Here is a 16,975-nt window from a genome sequence, read left to right on the forward strand (position 1 = left end):
TAAATCAAGTTTTTCTTGGGACCTATACGTGCTTATAATGAACCCTATCTTTTATTTGTATTGTGCTGTGTGTTTATTGTTGCATCACAGAGTCAGAGTGTCCTGTACAGCGGCTCAGTGGTAGTGAAGCTGCTCTTCTTGCCAACCAGTCAAACAAAAACACTCAAACATCATGTCCACGTTTTGTTCGGTGTCCCGTTTCATTCCGTTGCTCCGCACAGAGACGGGAGGACAGACAGAGCTCTCACTCCACCCCTCTTTCCCGGAACCCAGACGTGTCTAGACGTCCGCTGACGTAATGACGTCGAAAGTGTGTGCGGGAGGGCGACGCTGCCGGGCCGGTTTTCTGTATTACGTTGTCGAGTGGTTCGTCGCTGCGAAAACAAACGATCTTTGTTGTCATGCAAATCAAGGACGTCACTGACGCGAAGGGGTGGAGTGTTGCTAGGGCAACCAGGAATGTTAAACAAAACACGAGCGCGGGAAAGAGAGCACGACTCCTTTAACCTACATTGATGCACTTTCACACAATAACCCTGTTATTAAACTGTATATCTTTAATGACATGTTCACAATTCCAACACATATTAAACTGTTAATCTTTATGCATTTTCACAGTTCCAACACATATTAAACTGCAGCCTGTAACACTTTGTAATTACAGTATTTCTGAGTAATCCTATATTATTAACAAAAAACAACAATAATTATAAATATTCATAATTATTAGAATAACAATAACATCTAACTGTTAATGCTTTTCCATTTTTTCTGTCCTCCCTCCATTTTAATGAATAAACAACAATGAAAATATGCCATCAACATGTTGACATCAGTAAAACTAACATGGGGTCCTTGTGTTAGTCCTAAATGTCCTACTTTTTTATTTAAACAGTATAGATTACATTAAAAAAATACAGATCATCTTAATTTGCGTGTTTATTGCAATGAAAATATTGTTATGCACATGTTGTTAAGCCATAAACTAATGCAGTTAAACATCAATTCAAAGATCAATGTAAAGTGTGATGTGTCCTGCTGCATTTCAGGTTTTTGTGTAGCTAGGTGAGAGGTGTGAGGATTCCCTCTGCCACAGTCTGATAGAGGGAAGACCTCACAGGACGAGTTCAAACACTGCTGAGAGAGGAAGAAAAGCAAACTGCTGTTGTGGAAAAGTACACCTCAGAAACCTGTTATCAGCTGGCTCTGCAACTGAACACACCCTTGCTTGGATTGCACACTGGGTACAAGCAGTGCCTGAAGGCATAGTACACACGCAACGGCTTCTGCTCTGACATAAATCCAAGGTAAACCTGCTTCACGTTTACATAAGGTTGTCTTGGGTGTGCAAATGGAACTTCATGCAAATCCCCCTCCAGAACCCTCTGTACCCAATCATTTCTGATAGTGCCTATCATTATTTTTCTTGATCTATTTATTTGTATATCTGTGTTTTTAGTTTCCACAAACCTTATTTCTGACTTACTACATGTTGTCTTTAATCCGTGCTTGTTTCTTTTGCTATGGTTGTAAAGCACTTTGGCTCAACTCCTTGTTCCCCCATGCTCTTGAAGTAGTGTGCAGTAAAAAGAAACATAAATAGCAGCAAAAAATACACACAACTGATATGCATAAACCCAGATTCAAGACACTTAAAATGGTACAAAGACATAACAAGTACACAGTAGAGTCGTTATATATTTATCATCTTCGCTTAACCTGCGTTGACTAGTTCTTATTTTTTACTCTAACTCTAACAGTAACTGTGTCAAATGTGCCAAATTAAAAACTTTAAATCTGCAATACCAAAACTCTCACTTTGAACCTGATTGACACTGCAAGAGTTTTCTCAAACCATGTAATGCACTTAGCAATAAAAAGGCCTCAAAGCCTTAAATAAGTTTAAAAAAAGGATTTAAAATCAGGTCCCATTACAGTATCAGATTATTGATATAAGCTAAATAATTATATGTTAAAGAACTGTTTAATGTAAGTTGGCCTGATTATTTAAAAATAAATCCACCAGCAGTGCTAAAGTGTGTGGTTGATTGCGTGTGGTTGTCACACTTTGCCTCAGAACAGACACATTTGCATGTTCTAATCTATCTATTAATGCTCTGTGGTGTGTAGGTAGTACTTTAGCTGACCATTATCGTCCCAGTTCTTCACTTTCTCACAACAGCCTTGTGTTTGTTGTCCTCTTGCATAACGTCACGTCGCTGTCGGCCAATCTCGGAAGGTGCATTTCCCAGCAGGACCCGCCCCTATTACAGGATGCACCATATTTGGAAAATTACGTACTGGGGATCCCGTGTCTGGAACATTCCATTTCACGGGGGTAAATTTGACAAATGTTGTTAAATGCGGGCTTTATTATCTTCAAACAGCAGAAGAACATAGTAAACAGTCAATATTTAGGGTATTCAAATAATATAAAAGCATTAGCTGGGAGTGTTGCGGCGTTTTCAACAGGGTGTTCTGTGTTTATCCTCCCCCCGGGGCTTGGTGAGGAGCACTCCCCTCGGCCGACGTCATTGGGCCGGCTGTTCGCAGACTATAAAGGAGCTGCGAGCCTCCAGAGTTGGCATTCAAACTTTCTGAAGCTGATAGAAAAGAGAACAAACCGGGAGCAAAACTTCAGAGTTCAGAAACCTACCAAAGGGATTTCCTCATTTCAGCTCCACACACCCCTTCTGCGGCACACTTTGCCTGGATCTTCCTACTTGTTGTTGCTGATTTGAATTACTATTTGCCTGGGAACCATGATGTTCACCGGTTTCAACGCGGAGTGCGACTCTTCCTCCCGCTGCAGCACCGCTTCACCGTCCGGGGACAACCTGGGATATTATCCCTCCCCAGCGGGGTCCTACTCCAGCATGGGCTCCCCTCAGTCTCAGGTATGTCCAGTGAAACTCTATTCAAACATTTATTTCATTGTCGCTCGTTTCATATTTTTAAAGTGCCTGCAAGGGACTAATTGAAAAAATAAAAGCCTTTTAACATTCAACAAATAATGCAGATAAGCTGGTGAATAATATAATATATATTTATATATAGACAGTGCATGAAATAGACTGTTGACCTGAGCTTCACAGTGCATGGCAGTTTTCATTCATCCACCTGGAAACTCCAGAGAGAGTGCAACGTCATAGCTGACGACATAAGGATATTTTTAAACCATCCAGCTTTTTATAGACCCTCTCTGCTTCATTCATGCCCATCCTGCAGCTTTGCACCCCCTTCTGAAAGTCTTCCAAATTCACTCACGGTCCTCCATTCCTTTTCATTCCAGGATTTCACTGACCTGACAGCATCAAGTGCCTCCTTCGTCCCCACCGTCACGGCCATTTCCACGAGCCCGGACCTGCAGTGGATGGTCCAGCCTTTGGTCTCCTCGGTGGCCCCCTCACACAGAGCTCACCCCTACGGCCCCAGCCCTGCCTACCCCAGACCAACAATGAGGTCTGCATCCAAGGGTCATAACTCCAGGAGGAGCAGATCAGAACAGGTAATTATCACTCATCCATCCTTTTATTGAGGTGTTATAATAAGCAGTAACCTATTGCAGTGCATCATAGAGCTTGGGTCTTAACTTTTTCCTCATATTTTTCTTCTGTCCAGGTCTCACCTGAGGAGGAGGAGAAGAGGAGAGTTCGCAGAGAGAGAAACAAGCAGGCAGCAGCCAAATGCCGTAACAGGAGGCGAGAGCTTACCGACACTCTGCAAGCTGTAAGTATCCCACAGATTGACTGTTCATTAAGGTTTATTTCTCACCACATTTAAGAGCCGTGTAATCCAGCAGCCGAGTTAACGCCGCCCTTCTCTCTATCCTTTACAGGAAACTGATGTGCTAGAGGATGAGAAGTCCAACCTGCAGAGTGATATCACTAATCTCCTGAAGGAGAAAGAGAAGCTTGAGTTCATCCTGGCTGCCCACCAGCCCATCTGCAAAATCCCCTCCGAACTGGACACAGACTTCCCAATGGTCTCCATCTCCCCTGCCCACCCCTGCCTCGCCACCGAGCTGTCTTCCCAGTTGCAGACCACCATCCCCAGGAGGTCCGCTTCCACTCTCGCTCAGCCGACTTTCACCTCGACCTCCAACTCCATCTTCTCCAGCAGCAGCTCCATCCTGTCTACTTGCACCCTCTCCAGCAGCACGGTGAAGATGACCGACCTGGACTCCTCTGTCTTGGAGGAGTCTCTGGATCTGCTGGCCAAGACGGAGATGGAGACGGCGCGCTCGGTGCCTGAGGTCGACTTGTCCAACTCCCTCTACTCCACTCAGGAGTGGGAGCCACTTCACGCCAAAACCAGTGACTTTGAGCCCCTGTGCACACCCGTGGTGACCTGCACCCCCGCCGGCACCACCTTCACGTCTTCGTTTGTGTTTACCTTCCCAGAGGCGGAGACCTTCCCCACCTGTGGCATCGCCCACAGGAGAGGAAGCAGCAGCAACGACCAGTCCTCTGACTCCCTCAGTTCACCGACCCTGCTGGCTCTTTAAAGACTCTTCCAAAAGACAATAATACTTCCTCAAGCACATTGTCTTGAGATAGATGTGCAGATCACAGGGCTATGGAATGGACTTGTACCAGGCAGCAAATTATTTATGATTTGATTTGCCTTTATCTATACTTGCCTATTACACCGATGTAGCAAGTTAAAAAGCATGTTTTAACTAATACCACCTAGTCATTATGAGTTGATATATGATTTTATGGTGCTAGATAACAAGAGTCATTGTAGTATCGATGTGTGTTCAGAGCAATAGTTATTATTGATCCGGTTTGTTTTCTGGTTGATGGAATCTGAGAGTAATTGTGAGCTGTTTGTGAAACTAAAAAAAAAACAACAAAAAAACCTGACGTGCTTTGTCTTAACCCTGGTCTGAGTGGTCTATCTTTGAGTATAAGAAAGTTTTCTGTGAAAACATTAGTGCTTTTAATTTATGAAATTTCAATTTATTTTTTTTACCAGGAGCGAGAAAAGATGAATGGTGTTTGTAAGAGATGTAAATAAAATATAGTGATATTCAAATTCAGCAACGTTCTTCTGTTTCAATCTGTGGCTCTCTTCTCATTACACTCATTTACATAAATATATATATATTCTCTGTAGGAGTCATATATATAACAGTAGCTCCAGTGGTATACATCACACAATTATAGCAGCCTCTAAAATTAGCCTCCATGAAGGCATGGAAGTATTTTTCCTGCACCTCCACTGGCTCTATTTATTGTTCCGTCTGTTGCCAAGGTTAACTATACGTCAGGGCTCTTACGTCAGTGCGTTCTTTCCATTTTTTTCAACTTGCAAGCCCAGCGCGATGACGTCGGGCTTCCTTTGCCCAAATTTGGAGCGTGAAGTGGGACTGGCTTGCTGCGGGTGTCTGAGACGTGCAGCTCGATCCGACTCTGTTTCTGCACAGACACAAACCGTGTCTCATATATGTTGGTGTGTCTGCAGCAAATGGGGAATAAAATGGGATTTATTTCCCTCCTGTAATCGGGGTTTATTCTCGATGCAGAGACAACGCCTGCACACATGTGGTTGGTTACACAAGAGAATCCCAAACGAGCGTCTGAACTGGTTTCATTTCCCTCTGTGATCTCTGAATATCACTTCCCACGTGAAACCCTGTGTCCTCAGTAATAATGCATGACAGGCACAGACAGCACAGTCTGGACTTAACAAACATTAGCCGTTCTTGCAAATGGACAAGAACAAGCAGCCAGCTGGAAGGGAGGTGTAAAGTGTTTTTTATATATACAGTCTGTTTCCAACTTCTTCATATTTCCCACCGCACACAATGAGACTACAGTAAATCCACCACAGTCGGGCCAGGATTAACACAGATGTGCCAACATCACATCAAAATGTCCAGTTTGATGAAGAGGTCACACGGAAAAATGTCATTTGGAAGGTGGTGAGCTAGAAACACGAGTCTCAAATAGTCTAGCAATGTTATATATATATATATTTCTAATGCAGTAATGATATCTCCCACAAGGCCCAACAGTCTCCCTACATTCAATCACAGTGAACCAAATTCACACACTCACAGATATCAGTTTACTAAATATGCCTGATTTTTTTCACCAAGCTCAAGGAAAATATGGAAAATATGCCCCATCGCCCACTGTTATAGAAAGAGAAAAGAACATTCACACCAAAATCGAATGTTCACTTCTCGACACCTTACTACAACATTCCACCAAGTTTAATTGTAATCCGTCATGTAGTTTTTTAACATTCTCGTTCACAATCAAACAAATCAACAAACAAACAGACAGACAGACGTAACAACAGTTTCAAGCAAAACTTTTCTTCTTCACTATAACACCTTAATTATCAAGTTTTAAAAACCCACTTTAATTGAAGGTTTTAACATTGTTTGGGTTCTTCATTTCAACTCATATTCTCAGTTACATGTGAGCTTAGATTTATAAGTTACATGCATCCATCTATGTGTTAACACTTATGTAATCCTGTTTCTTGCATCTTTTCTTAACAAAAAAGAAGTCTGCAAACATGAAGACATCACTAACAGTCATGTAATTTCACATTAAACTACATGATTTCATGATGTAGTGACAGTCTTCCAACTAACTGCTTATTTGTTGATGTCATGATTTGGGTATTTAGATAAATTTTGTAGCTTTGTCAGAATTTACTGTATACCATTTTTGCAATCGTGTATTTGTCACGTAGTTTACGATTCAAAAGAATAAATCCTCCCAGCCGCTCCCTCTTACTTGTCATTATTTCTCCTTACTTGCTTATGTCACCTTCTATCAATATTGCACCATAAAAAGATTAATTGGAAAGTAGATTGCTTCATGGTTTTACACAAGGAGTGCTTGTTGTGCGTGTGTGTGTTTGTGGTGCAGGTATTACTCATGTTGTGGGGACCTAAAACTGTTTACGCAGTCACATTATGAGGGCAAAAAACATGTCCAAGACATGTTTTAAGGTTGAGTTAGGGTTAGGTTTAGTGTGTGTGTGTGTGTGTGTGTGTGTGTGTGTGTGTGTGTGTGTGTGTGTGTGTGTGTGTGTGTCTGTGTGTGCGTGTGGGACATGCTGGATGGAAGTCTACCATCTTGCAATAACTGACATGCTGACGTCGGAGCCCTCCCAGTGGACACACCCTTTTGTGCAACACAGCCTGGATATCAGCCCTTGTCACTCTGCTTCCTGTCGACCAGCTCCTCCAGAGAATAACTTCAAACTCAGGAGATTCAAATATTTGATAGAATTTAAAGAATTTATGTTGCACAAGAACAAAGCTGCCTCCTTGGTTCTTGCTTCCTGAAAGCATTTAAAATGCTTGGATTGAACCTGTTGTTTTGTCAGCACTGTCGTTGTTGCATAACAGCTGAATTCTGAGTACCTGTCTTGTTTCCGTTGCACTTAAGCAGAGCCTCTTTTTCCTCAATAAAGCCTGTAAGTGCGACCATGCGGGGCCTAATAACTCTGTCTATTAATACCTTTCTCGCCGGCCCCGGGGAGATGGGGTAGCAGCAGAAATAGCAGGTGCCTATTGCTTCTTTTAACATCAGCATCAACAGCAGTAAAATTAGACCACTATGACGCCAACCTGCGTCGATGCTGCGACCCAGGGGAGGAACCAGGCAGCAGCGTGCGCCTGATAGAAAGAGAGGAGGGAGTGGGAGGAAAAAGAGAAGATGATGTGTGTACGAGGGAAGCAGGGAGAGAAGGAGGCAGACAGACAGAAACAGAGAGAGAGAGAGAGAGATCCTCCCTAGGTCTAATTGTGAGCACAGTGATGATGAAACAGGCAAGTTCGCCTCAGTGCCACGACGACGAGGAGTCAGTTTGGCTCGGCTCCATATTCACAGAGAGCCAATCCCCTGGTACCTTTTCTTTTGTCGAGACATGGATACAGAAGATTTAGGAAACCCAATTCTTTCCCATGTGGCCGAGAGCGATACAGTTATACCGTGCTGCTAAATTACACTCTATCTATATTCTATTGCACATCTGTTCTCATATGTTCCTTTCGGTGTTTGACCATCATGAGTGACTCCATCTGACACAGTACCCTATAAAATAGAGTTTCTACAGCACCCTCTGTGTGTTCATGTGAGGCCGTGTATGACAAATCAGTCTTGTGTTTGACTTCAGTCTGGCTGATATGTATTTATCAGTGTAATTTCTGCTTTAATTGCACCCAGAAGTGATAACAAGGGAAACTCAGAGAGTGACAGTTACAGGGTGTGCAAACACCTGACCACACACCACACACTCATTTAAGAAAATCAGGAAATGTAGGACTTTCATAATCACACACACACACACACACACACACACACACACACACACACACACACACACACACACACACACACACACACACACACACACACACACACACACACACACACACACAATGCTGAGCCAGTGATTAAAAGGTTAGTCAATCAATTGTTGCATTATTAAAGCAGTTTTACAAGAAGCTTGCGGTCGGCTTCTCAACCCCTTAAAATATTTAATCCACTATGAATTCTGCCTTTGAAAGTGAATGAAAGTGGTTTCAGACCTTGTAAGGTTTAATAGACAGTTGTGATTTCATATTTCAGTATATTTAAAGCATGTGAAAATGGGGATTAGTCACAAATACTGTTAATGAGTGTAAAGTTTTGTGGATTTTATTTTTAGTCTGTAGCGTGGAGGAGTGTGCGACACACTATTCTTAGAGGTTATTTGACGCACTAGGCAACAATACTTGAGGGATTTCTCCATCCAATAATTACTGTTCACTTAGCGCCAGACTCCCCAGTCAGCGGCATGTTCTCGTCTCGTCTCATAGGATCAGGAACAAGGATGTTTCCCTGGAAACCGGACGGCTCTATCATGTGTAATTGGGTAATCCTCGAGCTGCTGACGGAAAAATAATAGCTTTTGGGATTTTCAAAAACGATCCTAGCCAACACCGAGTATGATATGTCTGTTTCATAATCCAGATTTACCAGGCACACATACTGGATGGATTACTATGCAATTACGGTAATATTAAAGACAGATGAAAATCTATAAATATCAATAAGCAATGAGAAGAAAAACAGAGCAAACAATTGATTTCTCATCTAACAAGAGCAGTAATCACATACAGTCCATAAAGAACCTGGCTCCCTTACTAGAGTCAAGATCCTGCAAAAGAGCTGCTTGACAGTTAATCCTTCATTTTACTATTTTACTATCATAACTCACTGTATATATTAAGTTTTGTTAAATAGGTGGAAGTCTATGATCTAAAGTGGTTTTCATGACATTGAACCTCCATGGTGGTGTGCATTAGCGCTGCCGCCTTACAGGAAGAAGGTTCTGGGTTTGAACCTGCCGGGTCAGGGCCTTGTGGTCGGGAGCTTACATGTTCTCTGTGTTCCTGTATGGTTCTGTTCTGGGACTCAGTCTTCCTCCGAGGACATGCAGGTTGGGTGAACTGGAGACTGTGAGTGTAGAGGAACTGTTGTCTCTGTGTGTCGGCCCTGTCATGGTCTGGCGATCTGTCCTTCCCAAGGTCTGCTGGAATTGGCTCGGGTGTGTGACCCTCAAACAATAAGAGGTACAGATAACGGATGGATAAAGTTCCAAGTTAACGCAATTCTTCCCACACTGTGCCACACACATGCTGAGCCTAGACTATAGAACAGAACCAGTTTGACCCACTAGATGGCCCTAGGTCGCTTATGTGCTGTTGTCTATTTTAGGGACCTTGAATATTATCAAACCAGAAGCTTTGATCTCCTGAAAGGAGTGTTGCATTTGTACCTAAGTTATATAGTGTAATCATCTTTGGTTCCTGTCTGTTATAAAACCTTTCTAAAATTAGGACAAAGCTTCAAACCCTTCTCATGTATCTAAACTTGAATTGGTAAACCCACCACTACTTTGTGATGTGTTGTTCCACTGCTTTAATTGACCGTTTGCACTGTGTGTACATATGAAGTGACATTTATAACATTAATTGGGTATTTGGGTACATTTGGCAGCTTCGTCAGAATTTATACCATTTGAACAAACGTGTGTTTGTCAGTTAGTTTGTGATTCAAAGAAAAAAAATCCTGCCAGCCGCTCCCTTCTACTTCACATTATTTCACCTCACTATCAGCATTGCACCCTATAAATATTAATTCGAAAGTAGATTGCTTCATGGTTTTACACAGGGAGTGCTTGTTGTCCATGTGTGTGTGTGTGTTTTCCAGGTTTATATTTATTTATAACAACAATAATTAAAAAAATTATGTATATTGCACCTTTAAAAACTGCCAATAAATAAAATAAAAGGTGATATAAAACAATAAAGACACGAAAGGAGGTCTATAAACCCTTCATCATTGGCTGTCTTGTTCTCTGATATCACAGTCATCATCATTTTTTGCAGCAGGTACCTGTACCTCACAAAAAGCTCAGAACATGTGACTGTGTGTAACTTTGCGGGTCAAAGCTTAACTAAAGTGTCAAACACGCCACACGCGCACTGACCCCACGAACAGGTGTTAACCACAGCGTGGCCTCAGCATAACCTGGTTGGGCCGCAGCTCGTCCTCCAGACCGGCGGCGGCGCTGGAGCTCTCGCTGGGACCGGTAGTGTGAGCTGGAGCTCGGCATTAAGCTGCTGGCACGGGCTGGTTGGTCGCTCGGTTGTCGGTAGTAGCCATGGCTCGACTCGCTGCGCTGCTGCTGCTGCTACCGGTGCTTATTGACTCCGTAAACTCCATCTCGTTCTTTCTACCGGTCAACTCGAGGAAGTGTTTACGGGAGGAGATCCACAAAGACGTGCTGGTGACGGGGGAGTATGAAATATCCGAACAGCCGAACACCAAAACTAATCTGAAGGTGAGCACACAACCTGCGGCTAAAGCTGCGGCTAACAGCAGAGGCCGAGGCGGCTTCCGTCTGTGGAGCCTCTGTGTGTCTGGGCCAGCGGTGGAATCCACTAAATGGTCTCAGCCCTTTGAGTGAGGTTGAAATTTGTGACAGTTGTTGTTAGCATGTGGTGGCTAAGCTAGGCCCGGAAAAACTCGTCTTCCTGGGTTTTAGCCGCTAACTAGCATGCTAACGTCAATGCTAACATCAGCACTCCCGGGTGCCTTGGCGTAATTTCCCGTTTGACATACAGGCAAACTTCTCTTGACACAAGTTAACGATCGTGTTTTATCAGCGATTGTGTTTGGCTGTGTCGCAGTTGTGTGTTGTGTTTGATTAAAATGAGGTTGGCGGCGTCATGTGTTCGGCTCCGCTGCTGTTACACGTCAGTCTTAACCGTCCATTCAGCTGGAAGACACAAGCTAGCGGCGTTAGCACAGTAGCGGCTAACATGTCAACGACAACAATGTGTCATGTTGTTTCAATAAGCGTGGTCCTAACATACATCACACAGGAAGTCTGTCCTCATTCACACTAACCCACCGCAACCCGATGGATGAGATCATTCAAATGTTTTGTGAAATAGTCTATTTGTTGTAGCAGCTGTCAAATGCACAGCACTGTTATTATAAAGGTAATTATTAGCATCTTGCAGTTAATCGCTGCTGAGAGTCATAGTTTACTTTTGCAGTTCATGGTTGAATCTTAAAAATGTCAGATATTAAAAGTAAAATCCTTAATAAGCTTCACTTCCTTCTACCATCATTTCAAACTGACACGAGTAGCAAGTCCTCACATTTGATCCTGGAACCAGAGACTGATCAACTTTTTTTTCTTAGGCCTTGTTTTCTTTACAAAAAGTCAGATTTACACATTGTTGTTGATCAGGTTTCTGTTCATCTGTCACTCGAGTTAATGCTTGAATTCTATCACTTTCTTTGCAGATCACAGATTCCTCCAGTCACACTCTTTACTCCAAGGAAGATGCAACAAAAGGAAAGTTCGCATTCACCACAGAGGACTACGACATGTTTGAGGTTTGCTTCGAGAGCAAATCCCCCCTGGGTAAGTGTGTTCGCCATCAGGCAGCTCGCAGGCACAAAATTATACTTACTCACCGAAACCACTCCATTCCAAGAGGCAGTTTCATAAACTTTTCTTTCTGTGAACGACACATGAATAGCAAACCAGTTCTTGTTATCATACACTTAAAATGTGTTTCTCTTTATCGGTGATTAAGAGCAAAGTTTGAACATTTTCCTCCCCTTTATTTAAAAATAACGTGCAATGATATGGTACCATTTGGTGATATTTCGGTTATGTTATATGAATACACATGTTTACAGGTGTAAATTGTGTAAATGTATCATTTAATGTGTAGGTCTACGTATGCAGATTAGTTACAAGGAATTGTAAAAAGACTGGATTCTTGTTAGGTAACAATATAGAGGAAAATGCTGGTAATCTAGTGATTATCATTCAGAAAAACCATGATTGGAATAACAAGTTTTTATTCTGGTATGTGAATGTGCACATAGATCAGGTTAACATGGCACAGCGAGTGACCGTATATGATTTTAAAAGCTTTGCTCTTTTTACTCAGGAACTGGAAGAGTGCCTGACCAGCTTGTCAATCTGGACATGAAGCATGGTGTGGAGGCCAAGAACTATGAGGAGGTAAGTTTAACCATCTTTCTTGAACAACGGTAACTGTAGCTTTTTGTCTGTAACCTGACTAGGTGAGTTGATGTAGGACTCTGGTCTTGCAGTAGAAGTTTTACTACTTGTGTCCAGTGGCAGTCAGCAGTCATAAGCCTGGTTGGCGTGTTGGAGAAAACCTAAATCCTAAAAATACAATCTAAAATTTGGGTTAGAGATCTCCTTTGGAGAAGCTGGTTTTGGACTCTGAAGAAGACCACATTGACATACTTGGTTAAATGTGGAAGTACACCCCATGTCAGGGTAAAGGCCTTCATTTAAGACACTGTCTTAGTAACAACATGGGCACAGATTCAACAGATGCAAGAGAATATGCTAACCCTTTTCCAGTAACTGTTGCGCAGCCTAAATCAAGCTGAGCTGTGCAAATAAGAATTTACTGCTCCAGTGCATTATTTACGTTAATGCCACATTAAACACTTGTCCCTGATGGTAGCAGTGCAGATGTCTTTTGCTGTATTAATGGTCTTGCCTGGTGTCTATGGTCAAAACGCATCCATGACATCAAGGTGTCCCAGTTTATAAAACAGGGGCATCAGGGGAGGAAGTTCTTCTTATTTTCCTTCTCAGGGACACATTCTTATGCGTCATCACCTGCATTACTTAGTAATTCTTCTGAGAATGGGTTACCACTTGTCTTCCTCAGGCAACACCTTATAATGAGAATAGAAGTGATGAAGCCTGTGAGCTGAGAATCGCCCCTCCTCCCACACATGCTGCACCGAGCGTGACGTCCTGTTCTGCTGAGTGTGTGTATGTGTGTGTGTGTAGGTGGATGTTCAGGGAGAGCTTGGGTGGGCATGCCTGTCTGACGGCAGGAGGGTGGAGCTGAATTTGCACATGGATTGACTTACGTAGACGGGTGTGTTTCCTTGAACAGATTTGTTCAGTAGATAAATTGGAAAGAGTTTGTGTCCATTTAAGGGTTTTAGAACGTGAACTTAGCAGATGCAAGCTGTCGCATCTAGTGTTTTATTCTTTGCTAATTGAAAGTCACTTGCGTGTTCCCACTCGGGTAGATTTTACCCTCCAACATCCTAATGTCTGCATATGATGTGCTGCACAATTAAAGGCTGTAAGGTGCATCTGTTCCACACCAAACAGAAGAACTGTTATTTAGGTTTGATCAATTTACAGTTCACTCAGACTTAATAAAAACAAACTGAAAGTTGTAAACATGGGTCACATGGACAGACAGGTAAATCACTCATCCTCATATATCCTCATAGATCACAGGGATGACTCTTGTCGCTGACAGTAAGTTGTCCCAAAAGAGAACGTGTAGGAATTGTTGTAGTGTCGCAACTAGACTTGCATCATAGATACAATGACAATAGCCTGCAGCTTATAGTAAAAGGAAGGAAGAATCCTGCCCTGCAACATGAGGGCCAGTGGTTTCCATCTACATTAGATAAATCTGGAAACCTCATCTAATAAATTGTTTCGTTGTTTAAATTTAGTTTCAACAGCAGCGGCAGTGTAGTGTAAATTTCCAGGAGTGGAATATGTAGCTATAAACACATAACTCAGTGGCGGCTCCATTTTGTGTTCTCATCACAAACCAGCCACGGCAGTTTGTTTAAGATGAAGGCTGACCATCTCAGGTGCTGCAGCTGTTCCAGTCTGCAAATGGCCTCATTCTCACCAGCCAGAGTGAACAAAAGTAAATGGCACAGATGGTTTAAACAGGATGTGTTCACACAGCTTGGAGTGACATCTACTGGACAAAGTCAATAACAACACTTCATAAATGAATAGCTCTACCCTTTCTGCATTGGGCTTCTCGAGGCTTCATTAGTTTCCTCTCTTTCTCTCCTCCAGATTGCCAAGGTGGAGAAGCTGAAGCCTCTTGAGGTTGAGCTGAGGCGACTTGAGGACTTGTCGGAGTCCATCGTCAATGACTTCGCTTACATGAAGAAGAGAGAGGAGGAGATGAGGGACACCAATGGTAAGGAAGAAACACAAGTTGTCATTTTGCTGAAACGACACATAAATCACCCCAAGGAATAAATCCTTTAGACGCTAAATGCTAACTCTCATTGAAATTACACGGATTTCAGTTTTATACACGCAAGCGAACAGGAGTGAAGTTTATAAATCAGTCACTGACCCATAACAAACCCCTTTTTGTTTTTTACCACTTTCCAGAATCCACCAACACACGTGTGCTGTACTTTAGCATATTCTCCATGTGCTGTCTCATTGGGCTGGCCACATGGCAGGTGTTCTACTTGCGGCGCTTCTTCAAGGCAAAGAAGCTGATCGAGTAGAGCGGCCCTTCTATACTATAGCTCCTTACCTCCGGGGAAGCTACTGGTCAGCCAACACATCCCAACATCCACCCTCCTTGGACTAGCTTCAGCAAACAACAGCAAGTGGGGTTGAGGGGCTCGAATTCTAGTTTTCACATCTGTGAGGGAGTACCAAGGTTGTCCTCCAGAAAAAAAAAAAGATTCACCTGCTTATTTAGGGGTTTTAAACATGAAAAGCGCTGTAGGGAGAAATGCACTGTGAGACATGGGAGGCACTTGTCACTGCTGTTAGTGAGATGTGTCCGTCCCCATGATACTTCACGTTTCTGTCTGCACTGTTTTTTGAATGTTGCGGCTTGCTGAATAAGAACTTGTTCCTTCAATCAGTTGAACAGTGACGTTTGATTTTGAGCTCAGTTTGAATGGATGTGCCATGAGCGAATGTCTTTTGCCCTTCTGTTGATGTACACATTCTTTGCCATACCAAGCAGACAAAATCCTTGGTGCCCTTTCGATCAAGTGAAGGCTGTTCTAAAAAAAAAAAGTGGTTTGTTGTTACCTTCACTCGGCAAACCACTGAACTTCTGTGTTATGTCACTTAATTTGCATACATGTTTGGTAGCTAAATTTAACAGTGTCATTAGTTTGTTTTCATATTGTAAATGCTACTTAGTTGCTTACAGCTATATTTTTTGGGGGGGGGTGTGCGTTGTCAGAGTGATATTCTCTCAGTTATAAATTAGGTCACTTCTATTAGCTCTTGCACGTTCTACTTTTGTTTTTTGGAACATCTGAACATGAATTTGTCACCAGTCAAAAGTAGCCACAAACCAAAAACCTTGTTTTCAGGAAGGAATTTGAAGTATAATGTCATCCCCTGATTTCCATGATGCAATCCATGTTTGTGAAAAGTTTTTTTTTTTCTTGCCAGACCACAGTGAATGGAGCCTTTGACTGGAAAAGGGAAAGTAATCTCTCCAAAAGTTTCCAATCAGTCATGCGCCTCTTTTCTTTACACACTGGTGAAATTGATTTTTAAAATATAACTTCCAAATTACAGTACATCCATCCAGCGTGCTTCTGTTTGTTAAAAATACCTTTGAGGCTTGGGTTACATGAGAATGAGGGTTGTTGCAAATATTCAGATTGTGTTTGACAAAGATTAATTGAGAAATGGGTACATTTTTAACGATGAACATGCGCATTGTGCGCAGTAAATGATTTTTATGTTAACTGATAAATTTTGTAAATTTATGTTGGGCTTTTATTCAATAAAATATTGGATGACTTTACATTAATTACGGTGAAGTTAAACAAATTTATTTTTCTATTTTATTTGAAGTTTTTGCAGTGTAACAAAAAACACAACTTCCTTGTGATGCTCATGATTGTAATGTTCTCTGAAAGGCAGTTTTGAACTTGGTTTATTTACCTCTGCAGTTTTCATCATAGCTCAATGCTACACTCAAATTACTTCAGGAGAAAATGGCATCACATCATGGCACTAATGTGTTAAAGGACTGGAATCATTTACAACATTTTCTGATTTAAAAATACTTACATGACACAAAGCTTGAGTTGTTCCACTGGGCACAATAGTGACAGATTAAACTTTTTATGTTCAAACTATAAATTAACACTCTACATTATTAAAAAGGTCACATATAATTTGTGATCAACTTGCCCTGAAGAGAGAGAGAGAGAGACATTTTCATCTAACTGTAAGTGACCTCAAACCCACCACAACGCAACAAGAGCTAACATCTCAAAATCTAAGAAGTGCATCCCAAGGTGAGTGAGCTGTTATTGTGACACTACACAAACTGACATTTAATATATTCTTTTTTATATCTATATATTTTAGTTTGTCGTTATTGTGACAGCCTAATTACGTGAACAACACTGATATTCACACATTAAACTGCCTGTGAAAAATAATGATTTTAAGTGGGAACATATTAAATGGGTTGAAAAGACGATGATTTCCAGTCTTCATGCAATTAAATTGTAAAAAATCTATTTGAATATATATATATGGCTTTATTTAAATTAAGGAAATCATGCCAGGGATTAACACAAACAGTAAAAAAATAAATACTTTAAAGCACAAA

At 41.8% G+C, this 16,975-nt stretch overlaps 2 protein-coding genes across 2 annotated transcripts; both read left to right on the forward strand.

Annotated features, from left to right (window-relative positions):
* Positions 1 to 2,576: 2,576 nt before the first annotated feature.
* LOC118099880 (protein c-Fos) lies at positions 2,577 to 5,044 on the forward strand. Its single transcript, XM_035144664.1, has 4 exons — positions 2,577 to 2,897; positions 3,293 to 3,508; positions 3,622 to 3,729; positions 3,839 to 5,044. The coding sequence occupies exons 1-4, from the start codon at positions 2,763 to 2,765 to the stop codon at positions 4,505 to 4,507; spliced, it is 1,128 nt and encodes a 375-aa protein (XP_035000555.1). The 5' UTR covers positions 2,577 to 2,762; the 3' UTR covers positions 4,508 to 5,044.
* A 5,571-nt stretch (positions 5,045 to 10,615) lies between these two features.
* On the forward strand, positions 10,616 to 16,162 carry tmed10 (transmembrane p24 trafficking protein 10). The gene is made up of 5 exons (XM_035144014.2): positions 10,616 to 10,863; positions 11,838 to 11,958; positions 12,497 to 12,570; positions 14,434 to 14,560; positions 14,761 to 16,162. The coding sequence occupies exons 1-5, from the start codon at positions 10,684 to 10,686 to the stop codon at positions 14,880 to 14,882; spliced, it is 624 nt and encodes a 207-aa protein (XP_034999905.1). The 5' UTR covers positions 10,616 to 10,683; the 3' UTR covers positions 14,883 to 16,162.
* Positions 16,163 to 16,975: the final 813 nt, after the last annotated feature.

Source organism: Hippoglossus stenolepis, chromosome 20 (genome assembly GCF_022539355.2).
Source record: "Hippoglossus stenolepis isolate QCI-W04-F060 chromosome 20, HSTE1.2, whole genome shotgun sequence".
Lineage (NCBI taxonomy): Eukaryota > Metazoa > Chordata > Actinopteri > Pleuronectiformes > Pleuronectidae > Hippoglossus > Hippoglossus stenolepis.

Bases quoted from the DNA above. Each gene is read 5' to 3' on its own strand.
- LOC118099880 (XM_035144664.1), top strand. From the start codon at position 2,763: ATGATGTTCACCGGTTTCAACGCGGAGTGCGACTCTTCCTCCCGCTGC. The intron at 2,898-3,292 runs GTATGTCCAGTG...TTTTCATTCCAG, and splicing joins TGGGCTCCCCTCAGTCTCAG to GATTTCACTGACCTGACAGC. The intron at 3,509-3,621 runs GTAATTATCACT...TCTTCTGTCCAG, and splicing joins GGAGGAGCAGATCAGAACAG to GTCTCACCTGAGGAGGAGGA.
- tmed10 (XM_035144014.2), top strand. From the start codon at position 10,684: ATGGCTCGACTCGCTGCGCTGCTGCTGCTGCTACCGGTGCTTATTGAC. The intron at 10,864-11,837 runs GTGAGCACACAA...CTTTCTTTGCAG, and splicing joins ACACCAAAACTAATCTGAAG to ATCACAGATTCCTCCAGTCA. The intron at 12,571-14,433 runs GTAAGTTTAACC...TCTCTCCTCCAG, and splicing joins AGGCCAAGAACTATGAGGAG to ATTGCCAAGGTGGAGAAGCT.